Genomic DNA, 22360 nt, shown 5'->3' on the forward strand with positions numbered 1-22360 from the left:
ACAAAGTGGCAGCTGCCTGTCCTGGCTGCGGGCTGACGTCCTGGATGGCTCATGGAAAAAAATGGTCTGGAAGCCCCAGAGGACAGTGGCTTGGGTGCTATCCGCTTCCTGAAGAGTTGCTGTGTTCATTTCCCGGTCCCTTCTGTTGGAGTTTGGAAGAGCCCTTTTGAGGGAGAGACCCCAGCGGGCCAGGGAAGGTGGAGACTGGGTCCGTGACTCTTACCTGCGTTGTTCAGTGATGTGATCGTAGGTTGTCCCTGGGAACCAGGAGGGCTGAGACAATACAGTAGCTGAAGCGTGGAGACCTGGGGACAGTAAAACTCAGAGGACCTAGCTCCGGGCACAAAGACCCCTGCCCCCTTGCCCCACCCCTGTCTACCGGTCTATGGGTAGAAGCCTAGAATCCAAGATGGGAACTTCTGTCCATCCAGTATTTCCAAGCAGGACCGCACATTAATTGCGGGATTGGGAAGGGCTTGCTTATTCCCGAACTAGGACTGAAATTCTAATACTTTTCTGGACCCGCCGGCCAGCAGTAACTCTGGGCCAGGCCTGGGGTTATGATTTCCTTTATTGTTCTTGCCGTTGTGATCGCAGAGGACAGGAGCAGGTGCATCTCAGAAATGCGAAAGGCGAAGGGCGCATGAGCACCGTCGCACTCGACACCTCTGAGTGCAGAGGTGCTGGGCACCTTGCTAGCACTTAGCACGTCATGTTCCCACACTATGCATGATGTTGGCAAAGAGTTCAGTCATTCGTCCCAAAAATATTTGCCACCAACCAACCATAGTTGCCACCAACCAACCATCGTTTCACGGGTGCCAACCATGGGCTTGACGCTATTCTCAGGCCCTGGGCATAGAGTAGAAACGAAACTAAAATCATCAGTCCCCTGGGGCATTTACAGATAACAAATACGTGCCTGGATGAGAAGATAGAGAAGTAAACCCCGCCCCCACTGTCCTCACAGTTCCTGTTGTCAGTCCTTGCCAACACGTCACCCTGCACACCTCCTATAAGCTGCAACCTATCTCTATGCTCCTGCTGGCTTTATATGTTCCTGTGGTTTTTATCACACCCGATTTACCAGATATTTTACCTGCTCGTGAGTTTCTTGTCTGTCTCTCCCCTCTAGAAGATCAACTTCACTAGGACAGAAATTTCTGTTTTGTTCACTACTGTGTATCTGACAACTAGACATGACCAGCCCACAGTAGGTGCTCAAGACGTATTTTAGGAATAACTGCATGATAAAATAAATTAATTAAGCAGATGCCAGAGGCAACTGAGTATGCAACGATGAAGTCCTTGGTGTGTGTATTTTTCCAGATTGAGCTACTATTATGTGCTGTGCGCGCGACCAGCCACTCTCCCCGTTCAGCGGGGGTTGCTCTGCCCTGTGCATTTCACTTGCTCCTTCTTATTCTCTCCGCCAAGCCTTTCCCATAGGAAACTGCCCCCAAGCTGCTTCGGTGGCCTTTTCTCTAATCCCTCTGCTCTCTGCTCAGAGCAAATGAGAAGCCCCTGGACTGAGACCCGTGACTCTGTCCAGCTGCTGCTAGGCTCATCCTCGTTGTCTGTGTGCCCTGGTTGTCTCAACTTCGATTCAGAATGCAAGTCCCAAAGGGCAGGGACCAGCCCAGCATTCCTTCCCATCTCTTTTGCAGTGTGAAATTAGGGCTCTGGACGCTGTGGTGTGGCTTCTAGTGCAATCTGGCCATGTCCCCCAGCAAAGCTGTGGGATTCAAACACCGCAAGCCACCGGGATGTGTCGTACAACATGGGGAACATAGCCAATATTTGGCAATAAAAGTAAATGGAAAGTAACATTAAAAATTGTATTTAAGGAGTCCCCATTGTGGCTCAGTGGGCTATGAATCTGACTAGTATCCATGAGGATATGGATCGATCCCTGGCCTCCCTTAGTGGGTTAAGGATCGAGTGTTGCCGTGAGCTGCGGTGTAGGTTGAGGATGCGGCTGGGATCTGGCAAAGCTGTGGCTGTGGTGTAGGCTTGCGGCCACAGCTCTGATTGGACCCCTAGCCTGGGAACCTCCATATGGCGCAGGGGTGGATGTAAAAAGATTTTTTTTAAAGTGTACTTTAAAAAACCAGCAGGAAGTGGGAACTCCCTATATAATCTTAAAATGACAAAATTGTAGAAATAGAGGAGCGATTAGTGGTAGCCAAGTGTTTGAGAAGGGTGGGGAAGGAGAGAGTGGGTATGGCTATAAAGCTGCAACAAGAGGCGTGCTTGTGGGTTGGGAATGCCCTGTACCTTGACTGTATCCCTGTCAATATCCAGAGTGACATGTACTACCGTTTTGCAAGATGTCACCAGGGGGGAACCTGGGTGAAGGTTATATGGGCTCTCTCTGTATTATTTCTCACAACCGCTGTGTCTTTAAATTAACTTTTCTTTAAAGGTTTCATTTTTTTATAGAACAATAAATATGTATTCTTAGATGGACTTAAAAAAACCCAGCAGGAGTCACACAGGCCATGATATTCCACCATGTGTGGGGGGACCGGGGAGGGCAGGGGATGAGGGAGGGGACGGGGACAAGATCGCCCATATTTACCAAACAGGTCTAACCACTCACAAGGCACAGAATGCAGTACAAGACCAGTCCCAACTTTGGGCCTAGTTGGGGGAACCTGACCATAACCATGAAATACAACTAGGGTAGTACAGCTAGCGGTCGGAAAACATTGGTTGAATTTAATAAGTAAAAGCAGTAATGTGGCCAAAGTGATGAAAATAGGACTAGATTTAATGCCAAAAGACCTGGATTTGAAGGTCAGAATAGGATTGCTGACTTTGGAGCCATAGAGCCAGGTTCAAATCCTGGACAGTTTTGAATCGAATGTACAAAAGGCCTGTTTTGTGTGGTTGTTACCAGGATTCCTGCCAGTGTAGATACACCTTGGAAAATGGAATCAAGAGCGCACAAGTGGATTAGCTCTTGTTGAGGATGGTGTCATCACCATTAGTATCTCGGTTTTGCCGTGTAACCCCTGGAGCGTGAACCACTCACAGTGCTGCTTCTTGGGCCTCAGTTTCCTTGGGATCAAAGGCTGGATGAGGATGACGGCTAAATGCTAATATTCTTTAATTCCTATCATGATCTAGGTGGGTAGTCTATGCCTCGTGACCTTGAGCAAATCACTTCACTTTCCATACCTGTTTCCACATCTGCAAAATGGTCCTGGGGTTGGGTTGTTGATTTCCAAGCTCTTCCAGCCTTGAAAACTGGGAATCTTGAGGTGCTTTGGAAACTTGGAAGGAGAGGTTCAGAACCGGATTTCTGCAGCATGATGGAAAATCCAAGCTGGAGAAGTTAGGATCCCAAGGAGACAGCAGGGAGGGGCAGGTTGGAGGCAGAGCCAGGGAGAGAGGGAGGGAGCCAGGGAGGGCTTTTGGCTTTTGTCTTTGTAGGGCTGCACCTGCGGCATATGGAGGTTCCCAGGCTAGGGGTCGAATGGGAGCTGCAGCTGCCAGCCTACACCACAGCCACAGCAATGCAGGATCTGAGCTGCATCTGCGACCGACACCACAGCTCACGGCAACACTGGATCCTTAACCCACCAATCAAGGCCAGGGCTCGAACCCATGTCCTCATGGATATTAGTCAGATTCGTTAACCCCTGAGCCACAACGGGAACTCCAAGAAGGGCTTTCTTGAGTGGGTAGAGCAGTGCCCCTGGAAGAATGGGGAATCTGGTTAAAATGCAGATTGCAAGTCAGTAGGTCTAGGTCCGTGCTTGAATTTCTGCCTGTTTCTCAAGCTCCCAACTTGAGACAGGGAGTCCGAGTGACCCTTTGAATAGCACCGAAGTGTTCTTCCTTCCCCAGCTTAGGCGCTGGGCCTCTTAAAGAAGACGAGAAGCCATTCTCCTCCTCACCCCCAAGACCCCAAAGCGAGGGATGTTTTTGCCATTGTTGTTTTCCTTGGTCAGGTCACTCCCCACACCCAGCCCCAGATACACACGCACACTCGCTCTTCGATGCCCTGGCCTCCCCCCGCCTCATCAATACTTCCATCGCTGACCTTCACTGCAAAAGCGATTTGGGGGGGAAGGAATCTCACACCACGTTTTCCAGGCCCTTACTGTCTGGCGGTGACAGTCCCGGAGGACGGGGAAGTGAAATGTCTACCGCGCTGGAGAGGGGTGATGTCATGTCCTGGTTTCCCCTGTACGTGGAAGTATCCCTCTGTCCCCAGTCCTGGGGGCCGGGGGTCCTGCTGCCCCTGCCCCCACCTCGCATCGGAAAAGGGGGGCCTCCCACGGAGTGTTTTTCCCATTTAACCTCCCCTCCACCCTGACACACACACACACACACACACACACACACACACCACCTCACCTCTCCTCTCCCCCTACCCTGAGGATGCCGCCATCCTGCCTTCCTTGGGTGAGCTTCCTTTGCACACCATGGCCCACAAAGCAAACCTGATAAAGCGCACGGGGATACAGGGTTGAGGCTGCCACCAGCACCCGCAGAGGTCTGAAGGTCTGAAGACGTCCAGGCACAGACAATCTGCAACCCACTCCCCATCACATGCCCCAGAGTGTCATTCCCACTGCTTGTGAAGCAGGGCTGGAGTGAGCCGGTGTCCCCTCCCCACTCCTTTCTAGGAAGGGGACACGTGTGGTCCTGGACCGTGTTTTCTCAGGGAAACCTTTTCCCCAGCCCTGTTCTCTCCCCGTGTTTTCCATGGAGGCCTCCACAGCCAACACCCACCCGCTTTTCCTGCCCCCAGAGGAAATATGACCTGAGCTGCCTCTTTTGCAGAAAGGGAAGGCAGCCTCCCCTTGACTGAAACGAATTAGAACTTTGCTGTGAGCGGGGTACACACCTAGCTGCCCCCTCGCCCTCTGCCCCCTCCAAGAGGCTTCCTTGGGGCACTGTCCTCTCGCATCCTCCTGCTTCAGGGAAACAGCCCTCCCTTGACTGGATCGGAGAGGAGATGGAGCCGGATTGGGAGAGCGCCTTCTTATCCTTAGGTTCCGGAAAAAAGAAATGGGGTTGGCCCTCGACGTCAAGTGGCTGCTCAACTTTCCTTTTAAATACAGCCCAGAGATTTCCTCACCCAGTGAGACATCTGAGGCCTCCTTTTTTTTTTTTTGTCTTTTTAGGGCCACACCCACAGGCTGGGGGTCACATCGGAGCCACAGCTGCCGCCCTACACCACAGCCACAGCAACTTGGAATCTGAGCCACATCCATGACCTACACCATAGCTCATGGCAATCCCGGATCCTTAACCCACTAAGTGAGGCAGGGATTGAACCTGCGTCCTCAGGGATGCTAGTCAGATTCATTTTCTGCTGGGCCATCACGGGAACTCCTGACTCTTCCATTTAAATTGCTGGGTAGAGAATCTTGGAACAAGACCCTATTCACCCTGAAGACTGAGGGTCTAAAAATCTCCATTGGGGTTTCTTTGTCTTTTTCCTCCCTCCTTAGAGCAACCTTTCTGCACCCTCCCCCTCAGGCTCTAACGCTCCCCTTTTCAGCTCAAACACCTTCAATGGCTCCCTATTGCCTTTCATTGAAGGCCCCGCTTAAATCCCTTTGCTCCACAAACTCTTCCCTGAGCCCCCTCTGTTCTCTGAGTATGACAGCTACACTTCACTTGACGCGTAGTACCTTCTGAGGTATTGTTTACTACGGTGGACTTATCTCCATAGTGAATTGAAGGCTTCCTAATAAAAGAAATCCCACATACACACCACCTGTATCCAGCATTTCATTCTTAGTTTCTTTTTATTTAATTGCATTTTTAAATATTAGCTTTTATCTATAAGACTTCTAAACAGGCTGTGCAACTTTTTAATTGGATGCAAGATTCTTTAAATTCGATAGTGCTTGATTTACACTTTTCAAGTTTCACGCATCTGAAACTCTTATTATTACCCTGCAATAACCCCTATATTGTCCTTCCCCCTTTTCTCTCCCCACAGTAATGTTAATTTTTTTAAAAAAATTTGTTTCTTTGATGTATAGTTGATTTGCAATGGTGTGTTCATTTCTGCTGTGCAGCAAAGTGATTCAATTATACATACATATATATGTAGGTATAGATAGATATGTATGTATATATACGGTCACCTTAGTTTTCCATAAGATTACTATATGTATATATATACACTTAATTATACATACATATATATTTATGTATGTGTGTGTGTGTGTATATATATATATAGTAACCTGAGTTTTTTGGTGTGTGTTATAAGCCATTTGGAAGCTGATAAAAATAAAAGACATCATCTCCTGGAAAATGCAGCCTGGGAATGTGCATGCATTCAGCGTGTCGGCAGCACCGTGCTGCCCACCAGTGAACCCCAGATTGGCAGTGCCCGGTGTCGCAAAGACTTCTGTGGGCTGAGAAAGTAGCAGGTATGTCACGACTGCTGACACGTGACTGTCGCTCTTTTCCCCATCAGATCGCCTTGACGTTCTCCATCGTCTTTGGGGTCATCGTGTATCGGATCACCACGGCGGCTGCTCTGTCTCTCAACAAGGCCACACGCTCCAATGTCCGGGTGACGGTGACAGCCACGGCGGTCATCATCAACCTTGTGGTCATCCTCATCCTGGATGAGATCTACGGCGCTGTGGCTAAGTGGCTCACCAAAATCGGTACCGTGTCACCGCATCCCGTGTTTCCCCGGGCCCCCTTGAACGTGGTCAGTTTGTGCAGCGTTTTGGTGGCCATCTCCCGAATTAAAAAAAAAGCAAGTCCAGTGCATTCGAATTGGGAAAATGAGGAGGTGCAGGGCCTCCACCCAGGCAGGAAGCCTTCCTGGAACCTTCTGGATCCGTCGTCCTCCGGCACAAGTCAATAGCCTCATCATCCCCCAAGGTTAATCGCAGGGTCTGTCCTTTTCAACCCAACCTAGAAGCAAGAGGGGTTCAATGCTTCCCCATAAAAGTGGCCGCCTTTTCGTTCTCATTTTCCCAGCAGCGTTTCATAAAGTTGGGAAAGCCTCTTGATACTTGAGCCCAGGAGGGTCTTAGCCACCCCCTATTGTCAGAGGCCCCAGCAAATCCACACATTCCCCAGGCCCCGAGCACACTTCAAAGGCGCCTCAGGCTTCCCAAGCTTCCAGCCAGTGAGAAAAATGCAGTGGCCTCCACGTTCAGACGTGTCATTCGAGCCACAAGCTGCTGTTGCTTGAACACCCCTTTCTGGCACTTGTGCCTCCGAGACCAGGCAGGGGCTGGGGGCCAAGACCCTTTCCTCACCGTCTTTACTCTGGGTGGCCCGGAGGCATCTCTTTCCCTCGCTGAATCCGGGACCAGCAATCTCAGCCTCTCACCAACCTCGGGGAGTGGAACTAATGATAGGGTGTCTTTAATGTCCTAACCCGTTGGAAGTGGACACTGGAGAGGATCACCCCCCCCCTTCAAGAGGGCCTTTCCTGGAGGTCAGAGGATTCTAGAAAGATTCCACTCATGCCAGTAACTCTTCAGTGCCTTCCTGGGCATGGCTTCTGCCTGCAGTGGGCACTGGCTTTGGTTCCTATGGGTATGCAAACACCTTACCTCTGGCTGTTCCGCTCTCTCTGAGTATGAGTGTATTTAGATAGAAACGCATGTGTTCCTTCATGCGTTTCTTGAGAGAAGCGAGCAGAGCATTCCACTCAGTTGCGTTTGCTGGGATACAGGTTTCCATGGAAGCACTTAGGATGAGCATCCCATACTTCTGGGGGCTCCGGGGAGGCTCCAGGCGAGGCGTCCAGGTGGAGCGCTCGGAGGTAAATGGACATCAGACAGGCACATGCGGAGGGAGTCGCAGGGCAGGCAAGAGGAAAGGAAGGTTCCTTGGGGAGGAGATAGAATGAGAAATCTGGTGTTGAAGGAGGAGATCTGACCCATCAGAGTCAGGAAAGTGCAGGGAGCAGCGGGCTGGGCTTGTGCCATGGGTGGAATTTGGGGGCCTAAACACCAGGAAGCCAAAGGAGCAGAACTCAGAGATGGAAGAAAGAACACGAAGCGTGTCCAGGATGCCAGGGAAGCCCGTGTGGCGTCCGCAGTGCTCAAGGGTCCTGGCGTGTCCAGGGCACAGCGTGGGGGGCAACTGAGCTCAGAGAGTTGGCTGAGCCCAGATGTTCCGGTAGAAGACCTTGACCTTTGGGACGAGGACTCTGCTTATTTTCATAGACAATGGACAAGTACTGGCTGAAATTCAAAGGGGTATCCAGTAAAAAAAAGACAAAACACCATCTTTCTGGCCTGATTTCTGAATCAGCTGAGAAACAAAGCAAAGGCAGGTATAGACCAAAGCTAGGCTTTTACCTTTAAAGCTGAAAAAGGCTACAGTGGAGGAAGCAGCTTGGCTGGAGAGCCCAACAGGCTTCCTGATCCAGGCAGACTTGCCTCCTTCCCTGCGCAGGTAACAGAGGTCAGGGCAGCCCTGCGGGTCTTAGGGACGCGGAGGGCTGTGGGGGCCACAGAGGAGCAGCTGCCTCCTTCAGGCCCTTCGCTTCCCCGAAAGGACAGAGCAAGGTGCAGGCGAGGAATGCCACTGTCACCTTCCACAGCCACCAGTGGGCGGAGTTCTTCCCCTTCTCTCACCAGGGAGGAGAAAGGAGCAAGAGGGGGGGAATTACAAGTAATCACTCTCTTGTCGTAGGGGGAAAAGGTAGCAGTGGGAAGAAATGTCCCCTACCCCCACGACAGCTCCTGACCCAACAACCGCTGTGGTTTTGGGTTTTTTTTAATTTTTTAAAAATTAAACTATAGTTGCTTTATAGTGTTCTGCCAATTTCTGCTATACAGCAAAGTGACCCAGTCATACATATATATACATTCTTTTTCTCATATTATCTTCCCTCATGTTCTATCACAAGTGATTGGCTAGCGTTCCCTGTGCTATGCAGCAGGACCCACTCCTGGACATATATCCGGATAAAACTACAGTTCAAAGCGCCACGTGGGGCGGGAGCAGGGGCTTTGAAGACTGTGCGGTGTTGGGAGCTGTTTTCAGAATGACTCCAGCGGGATGTAGGCTGGCAGAGGGTGGAGAGAAGCCAGAAGATCGGGTGTCAAGGAGATTCCTGAATGTGTGGCAGGAAGGAAGGAGGAAGGAACAGGAAATCAGTGATGATGGAGCGATGTCTTCCTGGGGTCCCGTTGTATTCCGTTATTTCACTTTTCTTACACAGCTCCAGACAGTGGTAAAGACCCAAGACAAGTGTCAACATCTGCCAGATACAAGGGCGGATCTTGATTCTCTTTGCCTTGGGCCGTGAAACCCTTTCAAGGCTGTGAGGCTGCCCCCACCGGTGCTAAGGCGCTCCCTTTCTCACCCGAAAGTTCAGGCTCCTCCTGGCTGTTAGCCAGTGTCATGGACTCCATGTGAGAGTCCGCTGGCCCAAAAGGAGGTGAAATTCTAACGAGTGCATAGTGATCGATACTCGTTCATAAGGCATTTTTATCCCAAAACCGAATTCGGTTATCCCATCTCATCCTCGCAGAAACTGTGTGGTCAGCAAAGGAAGTATTACATTCTCCTTGTCCTAAGGTTTGAACTCAGGGCCACTCCCTTGGCATATGGAGGTCCCCAGGCTAGGGGTCCAATCAGAGCTGTAGCCGCCGGCCTATGCCACAGCCACAGCCACGTGGGATCCGAGCTGCCTCTGCGACCTACACCACAGCTCACAGCAACACCAGATTCTTAACCCACTGAGTGAGGCCAGGGGTTGAACCCGTATCCTCATGGTTACTAGTCAGGTTTGTTAGCCACTGAGCCACGACGGGAACTCCTCTTGTGCTGTTTTGATGTGCATTTCTCATTGTCTGGGGTGAAGTCGTGGACTGGGTCTCCCCTCAGGACCTCACATGGGCATCGCCCCGGTTCTTGCTCTGGTCGGCCTCAGGCTGGCTGATCCCAGAGCTCAGATGGTGCTGGTGTACAGTGGTGTACAGTGTCCTGCACGGCCTGCTCCCCGATGGGTCTTAGCCCACACTCGTTGATGCAGATTCTGGTGAAAGGCATCTCTCTTCACTCCCTGAATTCAGACTTTTTTTCCAAGGGATGCCCAAAGGCCAGGCATCCTGTAAGCCACAGGACAGGCTGAAGTACTCATGATTTCAACCCTGCCTGCTGACCAAAGGATTCAAGGAAATAGTGAGATGAATCCGGGAAATGCAAAGTTGCCACAATAGGGCAGTGACTCGAAGTGGCAACCAAGAGACCCAGAGGCTAGCATTTTCCTTAATAGCAGAGTTGGCAGGTTAATGAGGTGGTGGTGCACAGCAGGGCATGACCCGCCTACCTGCAGCAGAGGTGTGGTTTCAGGGGCCCCCCCAGCCCCCACGGGGACAGAAAGCTGTGGATAATGCCACCCAATGGGACGAGGGTCCTGCCAAGCTAGGGTTTCTTCTGCTATTCTCACGCTGGGTTAATACCCATCTGGCTTCCTGCCCCATGTCTCCTGATGTGGGGGCTGTGACCACGTGCTTTGTAAACAGGTGCAAACAGCTGGTGTAAACAGTCCCAGCGAGCTCCTGAGTGTCTCCTGCAACGCTGGGTGATGGAAGACCCATTTCCTAGGAGGGTCCTTCAACAGGTCCCAGCATCAGGCCTATCTGAGGCCTGTTCTCGCCCCAAGTATTTATGAGAAAAGACAGAGTGTGTTAAATGCCTTGAGCGTGATTGATGGAGTCTGCAGTGATAGTTAGAGACAGTAGGTGTCTACCTGATGGCTGTGAAAACAATAGTCAGGGGCTTGGGTGCAAGACCCACTATAATCTGGAGGCCGCATGGTCTTGGTGGAGCAGACACTGAACAGAAGCCTGGGGCTGGGGGGCGGGGTTTCTAGGGAAACAAAGATGCTCCGGGGCCTTGTGGGTCAAGGCCCACAGTGCTGTCCCGAGTGTGTAGCCCCGGCCAGCAAGCATCACTCACTGAAGCTTGTGAGGATCCCAGGGAGAGGGTGGGACCAGGCCTGCCTTAGCCCCCAGTGATCTGTTCTTTCCTGGAAGGTCACAGGGGGTCGGAGGGAAAGGATCTGGTTCCTCCACCAGTTCTGCTGTAACAAAAGACCATGGACTGGGTGACTGATAAACAACAGAAACTCATTTCTCAGCGTTCTGGCGCCTGGAAGTCCAGGGTGAGGGGGCCAGCATGGCCGGGTTCTGGTGAAGGCCCTCTTCTGGGTTGTAGGTGGCCACCTTCCTGCTGGGTCCCCATGCGTGGAAGAAGCCAGGGAGCTCTGTGGGGTCTCCTTTCGTAGGGAACTAATCCTATTCTTGAGGGCTCCACCCTCGTGACCGCAGCACCTCCCAGAGCACCCCCCCCCTTCCTGATACTTCCCCTTTGTGGGTTAGGATTCTGCAAAGGGACGTGAATTTGGGGGACACAGACATTCAGACCATTGCAGCTTCTTCTTGGGGTCAGGACATAGGGTTCAGATGGGGTTCCAAGCCCACGTGTTGGGGACCAGGGTGTCTGGTGCTCTGAAATGGTAGGGTCCCATCATGGCCGGCATGGGCCTGGGTCTGGCTTGGTCTGCAGTAATCCAGCTTGGAATAATCCACTTGGAATAACCCAGCTGCCATCACTTGTCTTGATCAGCATCTTTCTCTGATGCCAGTTCTTCCTCCCCCTCCCGCTCCTCTTCCTGCCTTTCAAACCTCCGCAAAGTCGTGGGTTGTGTGTGAGGCTGTAGGATTCATCCTGAAGTGTGATCGAGCCTCTCCTGGCCACAGAGTTGGGCTCACTGTGTGTTCCTGAAACACAGGTGTTGTGCCCAAAGGCTCCAGTTCTTAGGAAAAGGCTGTGTTTGTCAGATGTTTAGATATTGCTGACACCTGACCCCTGAGTGTCGCTGCCCCAGATGCTGCCGAGGTGGGGGCAGGGCAGAGACAGAAGGACGGGTGAGAAGGGACCTGGTTACTGAAGCCCCTGGTGTAGCAGCCGGCGGCAGGTGTTGGAACGCAGTGTCCTGCCTCATTTCTTCCATTTTATTTGTGAGAAGCCTGAAGAGGTGTGGCAGCTCGACCAAGCCCACAGTTAAGAGTGGTGTGTGAGAGTGGACATGGACACACACCCTCCCCTGGGCCAAGCCTTGTTCTAAGCCCTTTATACATATTAGTATATTTAATCTCAAAACAGCCCCGTGGGTGTAGGAGCGCTCAACCCTCCCCCAGGCCCAGGGTCCTCCGGCCGTAAGTGATGCGGACACTGGCCTCCGTGTCCTTGCTGAGACCATGATGCTCCACCGCCTGGAAATACGTCGCTGTCCTCTTTCCTCGGGAAATTCTCAATGTGTCAGGACATGGAAAAGAACAGAGAGACCCCTGAAGATGTGCAGTACGATGCACCCACCTTGGAAATGTCAGGTCGAGGGTGAGGGGAGAAGGGCCCTGAGGACAAGTGGGGAGATGAGACAATGGGAGCAAGCCCCTGGCTCAGGCCCGCAGACTTTGGGGTCCCCTAGGCTTTCTTAAATTAAAAAAAAAATTTATTGAAGACTTGAAATACCATCAGGACATCCTGAGTCGAATTTTGCATCCTTGGCCATATCTGACCACTAAGGTGAGAGGAGAGGGAAGCAAGGGAAAAGGAGGAGGAAAGTCAGAACCGAAACCGCCGGCACATTACAAAATCTTTCAGGAGGAACATTTGGGGGCAGATCTAATGTGGAGTTTGTGTTTTCAGAGCGCAGAGTGAAGGGCTGCTTTACTGGCTCCCAGGATGGGGACAAGGGGAGGGGGCGCCCTTCAGCTGGAGCTGGAGCAGGAGTGTGCTGCCAGAGCAAGTGTGGCTCCACGTGCCTGCGTGCGGATGTGTGTGGGTACGCAGGGATGCGTGTGGGCCGGGCTGAGACCTGTGTCTTCGTGGGGGTGCGGGGGAGACCACAGGGCTGGTAATTGGAAATCTAGCCTGAGAATCAGGTCTGCTGGGGTGACTTTCTGCTCTGCCACCAGCCCCTGCCTCCCTGGGTGGCCTCCGGCCGGCCCATCTGGGAGGCCAGGGGAGGGGTGTGGCCAGAGTGGATCCTGCCATTGTCTGAGGACCCCTCTTCCCCTTCGTCACCTCGTCAACTTAAAGGACCTATAACTGTTGTCTGGGAAGGAGAGGGGTTGGTGGGAGGCTGCTGCTCGTAGTACAGACGACGTGATCATGGTTCCAGCCCGGAGTTTGTAGAACAATTTCTTCCAGTGCGATGGAGCTATTCTTAGTAGCACGGCTACTTGTAATAGTTTCCTATGATTGCTGAGAATTCCTTCCAGGCTTGAGTCGTAACTGTGAACATGTCTCTTTCATTTTTCCAGTTCATCACTGAAACACTCATCTCTCCTTTGAGCAGGAGGCCCCCTACATTCCTCTCCCTTCCTTTGAGTTTTCTAAGACCCAGAGCCTTAACCCATGGGAAGGCAAGGGAGGCATGGTGGTCCTTCTCTGCTGGCCACATTTTCCCTCCAGGCGCTTCTCCAACCCTCTGCACCACGGTCTGTGCCCCCGACGCTGGGCAGATGCTATCACCAGGCTCCCGCATGGCTGTGGGCCAGGTTCAGCCCGTTGATGGAAGGCGCTCCGAGGGTAGAGGAGAGAGAAGGGGGCCATTTTCGCTGCTTGTCCCCGGTTCTCCGTCTCGTCCTTCTCCCTCATCTCCGATGAAACCACATCCTTTTGTAATTACAGCTTCTGCAGAATAAGTGCTCCCGCATGGTGTTTGCTGGGCTCCCCTGACACCGCGTCCTCTGCTGTCCCCTCCCTGCTGTGAGGGGTGCCTTCATTGACATCGCTTCCTCTGAACCATCTGCGGTGATGTCTGTTTCCTGCTGGTTCCTGCCCGATAGAGGGTCAGGCCAACAGCCGCACTTAAGCAGGGAGATGCCTGGAGTGTGACCAGCTCTTCACCTCCGAGGTGTCATGGCTAGAGGGTCATCCACTGCTGTTGGATGCTGACCCTGTCGCCTTGGACAGGAGAGGCTGGACCACTGCAGAGATGGCCGCTCCACATGGCAGATCCCAGACAGGCCACTGGCCTCTTCAAGAAGGGGCAGTCCTCTCCTTCAGAGGAAACGCCAGCAAAGATCCGCAGATCCCAGGGTCCCCTGCTTTCAGGGCACATCCCCCTTCCTCTGTGTCTCCATCATCCCCTCCCATCATCCATCACACAGACCCAGACTCCCTTCTCCCTGGAAGTCCACCCTGGTTGCGTGTGGCTTGTTTTCTTAACCTTTCAAAACAAGTAGGTCTGATGACACCCCCACTCCACCTCTCAGTGACTTTAGGGGCCCCCTCTACCCCAGGTGATGCCAAAACACCCCTCCCAGCCTCCTAAGATGGCTGAGTTCGAGATCTGGGGGTCCCTCACTGGCGTCGCTCTTACCAAAGGAGAGGACACGACAGTACAGATGAAACATCTCACAGAGTGCCTTGCGACTTTGTCCTGCCAAAGTCCAGTGTTTGAGACCTAGCGCTATGCCGGTGCCTTCCAGACTTCGTCTCCAGGGCTTTCAGGAAGGTGCCTTTTTTCGGCTTGAGGATGATGAGGTTCAGAAGGGTAAACCACTTATTTTGGGAAACTGGGAAGGAAAGGTCTTCTTGCTGCCGACCCAGGGTCCTCTCCTGCTCTTTTCATGGCCTCGCATCACCTGTCTTATAGAAGCAGGACCCCAGCCAGGGCAGGGAGGACTTGGGAAGTCACTCAGCGCCCCGTCCACATTGAGGCCTCTTCTTTTCATGCCCAGAACCCAGGCCGCTATCGCTTCCTCCACCTTCACGCATTTCCCGACTCTGATCGCTTTTCACACGTTCCCGCCTAATATTGACTGTGTCCTGCCTGGACAACCGCACGTTCCTGGTTTGTCCCTCTGCTTCCCCTTCTGTCCCCCACCCCCCAGCCACACATACATGATCCGTTTCCTGTGATCCTTCTCTCCTTAAGCATCACTGGACCTCTTCCCTGCACAAACCCTGCAGTGACTTCCCGCTGTGCGTCCAGTGACTCTCAGATCTTCCCGGTGGCTCCAGAGCCCATCCCCTCCATCCCTCTGCCTCATCCTTTCTCCTTGCTGTGGATGCTCCAGCCCCTGAGACTGTCTGTTCCAACCCCGGAGCCCATGCCCCCAGCTCCTCCCCATCCTGCAGTCCGCTGAGAGGTCTCCTCCTCTGAGACCTTTCCTGGTCACTCCGATTGAAGCAGGGTTCCTGTCTCCCTTTCCTTCTCCTCCCATCTCCCTGCGGATTTCCTTCGGCACCCACCACCCTCCGACATGCATCTTCCTCCCTCCTCTGGACCGGACGCTCCAGATGGCAAGGAGCTTATTGGTCTGGCACACAGCCGTATGTCCTGTGCCCAGTGCCTGGCACGCAACAGTCATGTGCCGGACATGTATTGAATAAGAAAAGGTAATGATGGGCAAGGTGAAAACATTCCCTGTGGGTGATCTTCCCCTGGGAAGACACGAGGGGATGGACTCCAGCCCTGCTCCCTGGGGGCTCCGTGTCGAGACCAGTGAGTGTGTTTGCCAGGTGGCTCCGCTGGCACCATGTCTGCGGTTGTGAACCAGGTGGTGGCGTGCGAGGAACATCCTCATAGAGCCTCCGTGACGAGAACGGAGACCCCGGGTCATGCACATCCCAGCGCCAGGCACGTGGTGGGCACTGGATGTGGCATTCTGCCGGATGACCCAGAACAGAACGCTGCCCTCTGTCTGTCCCCATCTCTGTCCAGGTGCACTCTTCCTTTGGTGTCCCCCTCCCTTGTAAGGACATGCCCCAGGGTGCTGCCACCTGGGGCTGGGCCACGGTCCCTTGATCTGGAGGCAACTGTCCTCTTTCTGACTCTAAGGGCCGGGCCTCTGGTGCTCAGAAACTCTCTAGGGCTGGAAGAGCAGCTCAGGAACACCCCTCCTTCGTCTCCAGCTCTGGGGCGCACAGAACACAAGTGAGGCGCCAGCTGCTTAATTTCCCAGCTGGCTGGTTTCTGCTCAGTGATTCCCTCCCCAAGGCATAAACAAGGCAACAACATCACACAGGAGGCTGGGCCCGCCCCTCAACACAAACCCACACACACCCATGTGTGCACGCACGCGCGTGCGCACACACAGACACAGACACACACACACACACACACACACACACACACACACACACACACACACACACACGGAAGGCCAGATGGCTGGGCTGTCAGGAAACATCGCTGTTTGCAAAAGCTTGATCTGCCCTGGGGGAGAGGAGCCCCCCACCCCCTAGCCCCTGGCTTTCTGACTCAGCCACACAGCTTCCAGCCCTCCATCCCACCCAGAGCAGTGCCAGGGCTGCAACTGGTTGCAAGATGCACCTGGCCACCTCCTCTCCTCATTTTGTCTCATCTCCATCATTCTGTATCCACTGGATTGCTGGGGACATGCACCCGTTAGGACGAGCTGCTTTGCCGGAGTTCCACTTGGGCAGCTCGCATCCCCTTGCAGGCCATGCTGTTTCCATATGATTAGGATGGAACTCTGGGGACTTTGAATTCTGAGCTGGCCTCCTGGGACTCGCTCAGGCTTTCATGCTAATTATTTTCCAAGACAATCTACAGCTGGATCATTTATACTCATATTTTTTCATGACACAACACACCAGAGGTTTAACACTTAAAGGGGGTTGGGTCACGGAGCCACCGCACAGGCATTCTATCTGATGGCCTCTCCTGGTCCTAGAGTCTGCCCTCTGTCCAAAATCTGTTCCAACTTGGTGTGAAGGGGGCATGGGGAGGAAACTCTCAGATGGCCTCCAGTCAATCTGGGGTGGCTTCCTGGGGGAGGCGGGACTTCAGAATATGTGAAGGGTGGAGAGGGCTTGCCTTCTCCCTTCTCAGGCTCTCTCCATGTTGACTCTCCTCTCCATCTCTGTGGCAATTGATGTCTAAAGGCACTGAATTTAGGGTTTTATGAAACACAAGGCCAGGCCCTTTTCTCTGGACCACTCCAGATTCTGTGTCCTGTGAGGGGCCTGGAGGGCCCTACCTGTCCTGTATCATCAACCCCCAGTGGACCCTGCAAAACCTGTTCCATTTTTTCAGTCATAGTTGCTGTGTTAGCTGTTGAAACAGACCCAAAGTCCCACAGAGCTGCAGGGCCTCCATCTTCTCTCCTCCTGGGAGGTGCCCCCTGACGCTCTTCTTCCCCAGAAGCCTCAGCAAGGCCCCCCAAGTGGGGGAGCACAGAGCTCTCTGAGGTGGGGCACCCAGCTGATTGAATGGCCCACCAAGTGGCTTTGGATTGTTTATTGGAAATGCCCATTACCTATGGTGGCTCATGGCCCTGAAAGCATAGGGAGGGGTGGTTTTAGAAATAAAACCAGGAGTTCTGTTGTGGCGAAGCAGAAGTAAATCCGACTAGGAACCATGAGGTTGCGGGTTTGATCTCTGACCTCGCTCAGTGGGTTAAGGATCCGGCGTTGCCGGGAGCTGTAGTGTAGGTCGCAGACTCGGCTCAGATCTGGTGTTGCCGTGGCTGTGGTGTAGGCCGGCAGCTGTAGCTCCAGTTGGACCCCTAGCCTGGGAACCTCCATATGCCGCGGGTGCGGCCCTAAAAAGGACAAAAAGACAAAATAAATAAATAAAACCAATACATACTAATCAGGCCCATGATTTATCAGGATGCAGAAAGAGAACCACCCCTTTCCAATTGGAGCAAGGAGCTCTGAAATGACTGGCTTCTCTTCCCAGAGAACTTGGAGGAATTCCCTGTAGGGTTCCAGAGATCTGAGTCCAAGAAGTTCAAAGGCGCTTATAAAAGAAAAGCAAAAACACTTGCCTCTCCATGTCTTCGCCTTAATCCCCTTCTAGGTACATTACAAGGTGACTTTTCCAAATTTTCAGAGCCACTGGCCTGATGACTTACTTTTCAGGTGACATCCGTTTTAATTTTCTTACCCTCCACATAGTAAAAAGTGAGGGACAAGATGTGATTAAGTTACTGTTGAACTGGTCGCCTCGGGCATCCTGGGCAGAGGCTCCAATTCCTTTTGAAAAAGGTCCCTCCCTTCCTTCCCTCTCTTTTTCCTTCCTTCTGTTGACTGAAAAAAATCACACAACCTAAAAGTCGAGAATTATGTTTTATTTGGCGGACTTTCTGAGGACTTAAGCCTGGGAGGCAGCCTCTCAGATAGCTCTTTGCTCCCCAGAGGTTAGGGAGGAGCCAGGATATATAAGAGTTTTTGCAACAAAAACCAGGTAGTTGCAACATCAAAAGATTGCTGTTAATTCACAAGGTAATGAATTTAGCACTTTTTTATGCATGGGAAGAGGCAAGAGGCTGGGTTCATTGAAATCATTCCTTTGATATGCACCTTAACTATCTATCTAGGGCCAGTATCCCGCTTTTCTCCATCCTGAATCCCCTCAGGGTACACAGTCAAGGGGGGCTGCAGTGACTGATGGCTTGATGGCCTCAACATCCACTGGCACTGTGACGTTTTTTCTCCCTCCCACCCACCCTTCCTTCCTTCCTTCCTCCTCCTCTCTCTCCATCTCCCTCTGTTCCCAGTCACTCTCCTCTGTAACTCAGCTACAACAGGTGCAGCTGGCAGTCTCTGCTCACATCTCTATGCCCATCCGGAAGTAGGATTCAATCTGTTGGCACATCCCTCCCCTAAGAATCAATCTGGGATTCTTTGATTACTGATAAGGAATGCAGGGTTTAATAAATCTTTACGGGAGATTCGGGGGAGTGGCAAATAAAAGGAGAGGTCACATTACAAATTATACACCAGGAGTTAATGAAAATTTCCACTGGGCATCCCCCCATCCCCCTTGCCCCCCACCTGTCACTCAGTTTCTTCTTTGACAGCAGCACCCTCATTCCCCTCTCTGCCCTTCCCCCTCCCAGAGCACCCGGTCTCCCCTTTTCTGGGTCCCGAATCCACCTCCAGCACCCCCATCTCTTATCTTAAGTAGAGAATTTCCCTCTCTTTGGCTGCTTCTCTAGTATCTTCCCATTTGTTATCCTGCTCAATGGACAGGAGTCTCTCCTTAGGCTTTGCCCTTCTTGGAAGGTGATAGGAAATTTTTAGTGAAAGACAAATATTTTTTCAGTATTCCAAATAATGTTTTTTTTTTTTTTTTTAATGTCATGTCATGTCATGTCATTCATTCGTTATCTGCGTATAGCAGAGTATATCTGACACCAGCTGTGGTCCTTCCAGAAGATGTATCTCTCTGACCCCACTTATTGTAAAAAAGCCACCCACCTGTACATGGTGGGGGTGAGGGGGATAGGGGTAGGGAAAGTGATGGGGTTAACAGCCACTTGGGGGTTCAGAGTTATGAGATCTTAAAATGGCAAGTGACCTTAGAAATCAATGTCAGACATTTCCACCTGGGCCTCCAAATTGATACCTTTAGTCAGGGTGAAAAGAGTCAGGCTGAGGGAGGCGAAGTAGATCTGGAGCTCCAGGGAGGATACAATGAATGTAAATCAAGAGGGCATCCCAGCCTCTTTGTAAGGCAGGATGTGAAGCAGGGAGGGGAGGCCCTTCTAGGATAAGATTGGAGGGGCTTTGCTAACATACATAAGCTAAAGAACTGACAGAAGTGGCAGGGTTAACTGTCCATGGTGAGTACAAGACATTATCCCAATGCTTATTGGGCCAGGCAGGGTGGGATTGCCCAGCACTGCTGTCCATGGGACTGCACATGTGTCTGTCCAGGTGGGACAGGAAAAAGAAAGCCACAAAGCCGTCTATTAGCTGAGGGATATCTCTTCCAAACTCATCTCCTATAAGAATAGGATGGTATCTCCAGACTCCCTAGCAGGCAGTGCTATTGCCAGAATTTGTCTGGAGGATCTCAGGAAGCTTAGGCTTTGGTTTGATGGGGTGGGGACAGAGGCTGTGTTGACTAAACTTTCCCAACTGCTTGCCAGCCATCCTCACTATTGATTGGTAGAAGGTTATCAGTAATCATGTGGAAATGATGTCCAGAACCTCAGGGGACAAACTTCTGGCCTCTGATGGCCCACCTGTGCTGTTGAAAGCAGTGATGCTGGACCTGCATGATGGTGATGATGATGGTCATCATGGTGTTGATGATGGTGGTGATGGCAATGACAGTGGTGGTGGGGTGATGGTGGGAGTGATGATGATGGGGGTGGTGGCGGTGATGATGGTGATGGTGGTGGTGGTTAGGGGGATGGTGGTAGTGATGATGGGGGTGGTGGTGGCGATGGTGATGGAGGTAATGGTGATGATGATGGGGGTGATGATGATAATGTTGGGGTGGTAAGGGAGATGATGACTGTGATGATGATGGGGGGGTAGTGGTGGTGGTGATGATAGTGATGATGATGGGGGTGGTGGTGACAGTGATGGTGGCAGTGATGATGATGGTGTTGGTGATGATAATGTTGGGGTGGTAAGGGAGATGATGGCTGTGATGATGGGGGAGTAGTGGTGGTGGTGATGATAGCAATGATGATGGGGTGGTGGTGACAGTGATGGTGGTAGTGATGATGATGGTGTTGGTGTTGGTGATGATAATGTTGGGGTGGTAAGGGAGATGATGGCTGTGATGATGGGGGTGGTGGTGGTGGTGATGGTGATAAATGGTGGTGATGATGATGATGTTGTTTAGGACAATATCATTTGCTGAAGTCTATCATGTGCCAAGTGAGGGAAGACTTAGAGGGTAATCCAATCTGAGACACAGACAGTCAATGAAAGTTGCTATTATTGTGATTTTCAAAGGACATAGGATGATACAGAGAAATTAAAGTACTGTAGAAGAAAACAGAGCGATTACTCCCAGCTGAAGGCATCTGAGAAGGCTTCAGGAAGGAGATGGTGGGGAACATTTGATCAGGATGCCAAAGGATGCAAAGGACTTGTGCACGAGGAAATGGGAAGGGCATTCAGAGGGAAAGAACAGGGTCTTATGCTCACTTATCTAATCCTGTAAAAGCTATGGGCAAGCCAAGTGGGCAGACAGGTCAGGTGGGTCCACACATGGGCTCATCTGGACACGGAACTCCCTGGCCATTGTGGCCTTGGCACTTTGGCCCTATGCTCAGCATACTTTGGGTTCTAGCCATCAGTGCACATGCGGTGGGGTTAGTGCTTTCCTTCTGCTCCTGAAGAGTGTGGTCCAGAACCTCTTCTCTTTGCCAAGTTCTTTGTCATGGTCTTGAAGACCCCACCCACCAAGCTCTCTGCCCAGCTATCCACTGGCTCTTCCATGGGTCTCCCTTGGTTTCTACTCTGGAGGAGTATACGATAGATAATGGCTCATGTCATGGGGTCAAAACTCTGCAGAGGTGAGAAATCTCTCACTCAGTCTTAGCAGCTTTGCTCTTCTCTTTCAGAGGTTCCAAAAACAGAGCAGACATTTGAAGAGCGCCTGATACTCAAGGCTTTCTTGCTAAAGTTTGTCAATGCCTACTCGCCCATCTTCTATGTGGCCTTTTTCAAGGGGAGGTGAGTATATTGGTGCCACACATGGAAGGACAATGAGTCACTAGGACTGAGTCAGCCTCTCCCCATTGTCACTTTACATTCTCAGTCCTATTCCCCATTCTCATTTCCACCTGGCTCTGTTGGATTAGCATCTTCAGATTCTGATGAAATGGGAAACTCTATGGTTATTTTGCTCTGCGCCCTGAAGGACTAGTCTTAGAAGAATTTGTATCTCCCGACTGTGAGGATGTGGCAGGAGGGAATTTCATGTCTAGCCAGTGGCACTTCGATTTTTCAGTACCAGTCTGCTGCCAACTACCCAGAGTTAGTGTGGACATTGCAGATTAAGAGCACAGTCTCTCATGAGACTGCCCTCACTTCAGACACTATTGCAAACTCTGGGGTTCTCAGGCCGCTAGGGATTCTGACCAAATGGCTAAAATCACTAACCCCTCAGGTTTGATAATTCAGCTTGCAGAGCTTGGAATGTGCTATTCTTAAAACTACAGTGTTATTATTAGCAAAGAGATGCAAATCCAAACTGGCGAATGGGAGAGGCACTTAGGGCAAGGTGTAGGAGCATCCTAAAAACAAACTCCCATGTCCTCAGAATGTCCTCGGGATGTCAGCTTTCTGGTACATCAATGCGCACCACCAGTCAAGATGCTCATCCAGGCTTCAGTGTCCAGAGTTTTTATTGGGGTTGCTCAGGTGATTGAACTCAATCCTCAGTCCATCTCCCTCAAGTCAGGCTGCTTTTACTTGGCTCAAAGCCCCAACCCTCTAACCATAGGGTTGGTCTTTCTGGCATGGCCTCCCCCCCAAATCCGAGTGATCGCCTTAGCATAAACTTAGGTATAGTCCCAGGGGCTCACCATGAGTAACAAAGACACTTCTGTCAGGAAATTCCAAGGATTTATAGGCTCTTCCCAGAGATCAGGGGCAA

At 51.8% G+C, this 22360-nt stretch overlaps 1 protein-coding gene across 1 annotated transcript in view; it reads left to right on the forward strand.

Moving 5' to 3' along the window:
• Positions 1-22360, forward strand: part of ANO2 (anoctamin 2) — a 342407-nt gene that overhangs the window by 272392 nt on the left and 47655 nt on the right. The window contains 2 exon segments of the mRNA XM_021092435.1: positions 6455-6650; positions 21324-21435. Coding sequence (XP_020948094.1) covers positions 6455-6650; positions 21324-21435 — 308 coding nt within the window.

Source organism: Sus scrofa, chromosome 5 (assembly GCF_000003025.6).
Source record: "Sus scrofa isolate TJ Tabasco breed Duroc chromosome 5, Sscrofa11.1, whole genome shotgun sequence".
In the NCBI taxonomy this organism is placed as follows: Eukaryota; Metazoa; Chordata; class Mammalia; order Artiodactyla; family Suidae; genus Sus; species Sus scrofa.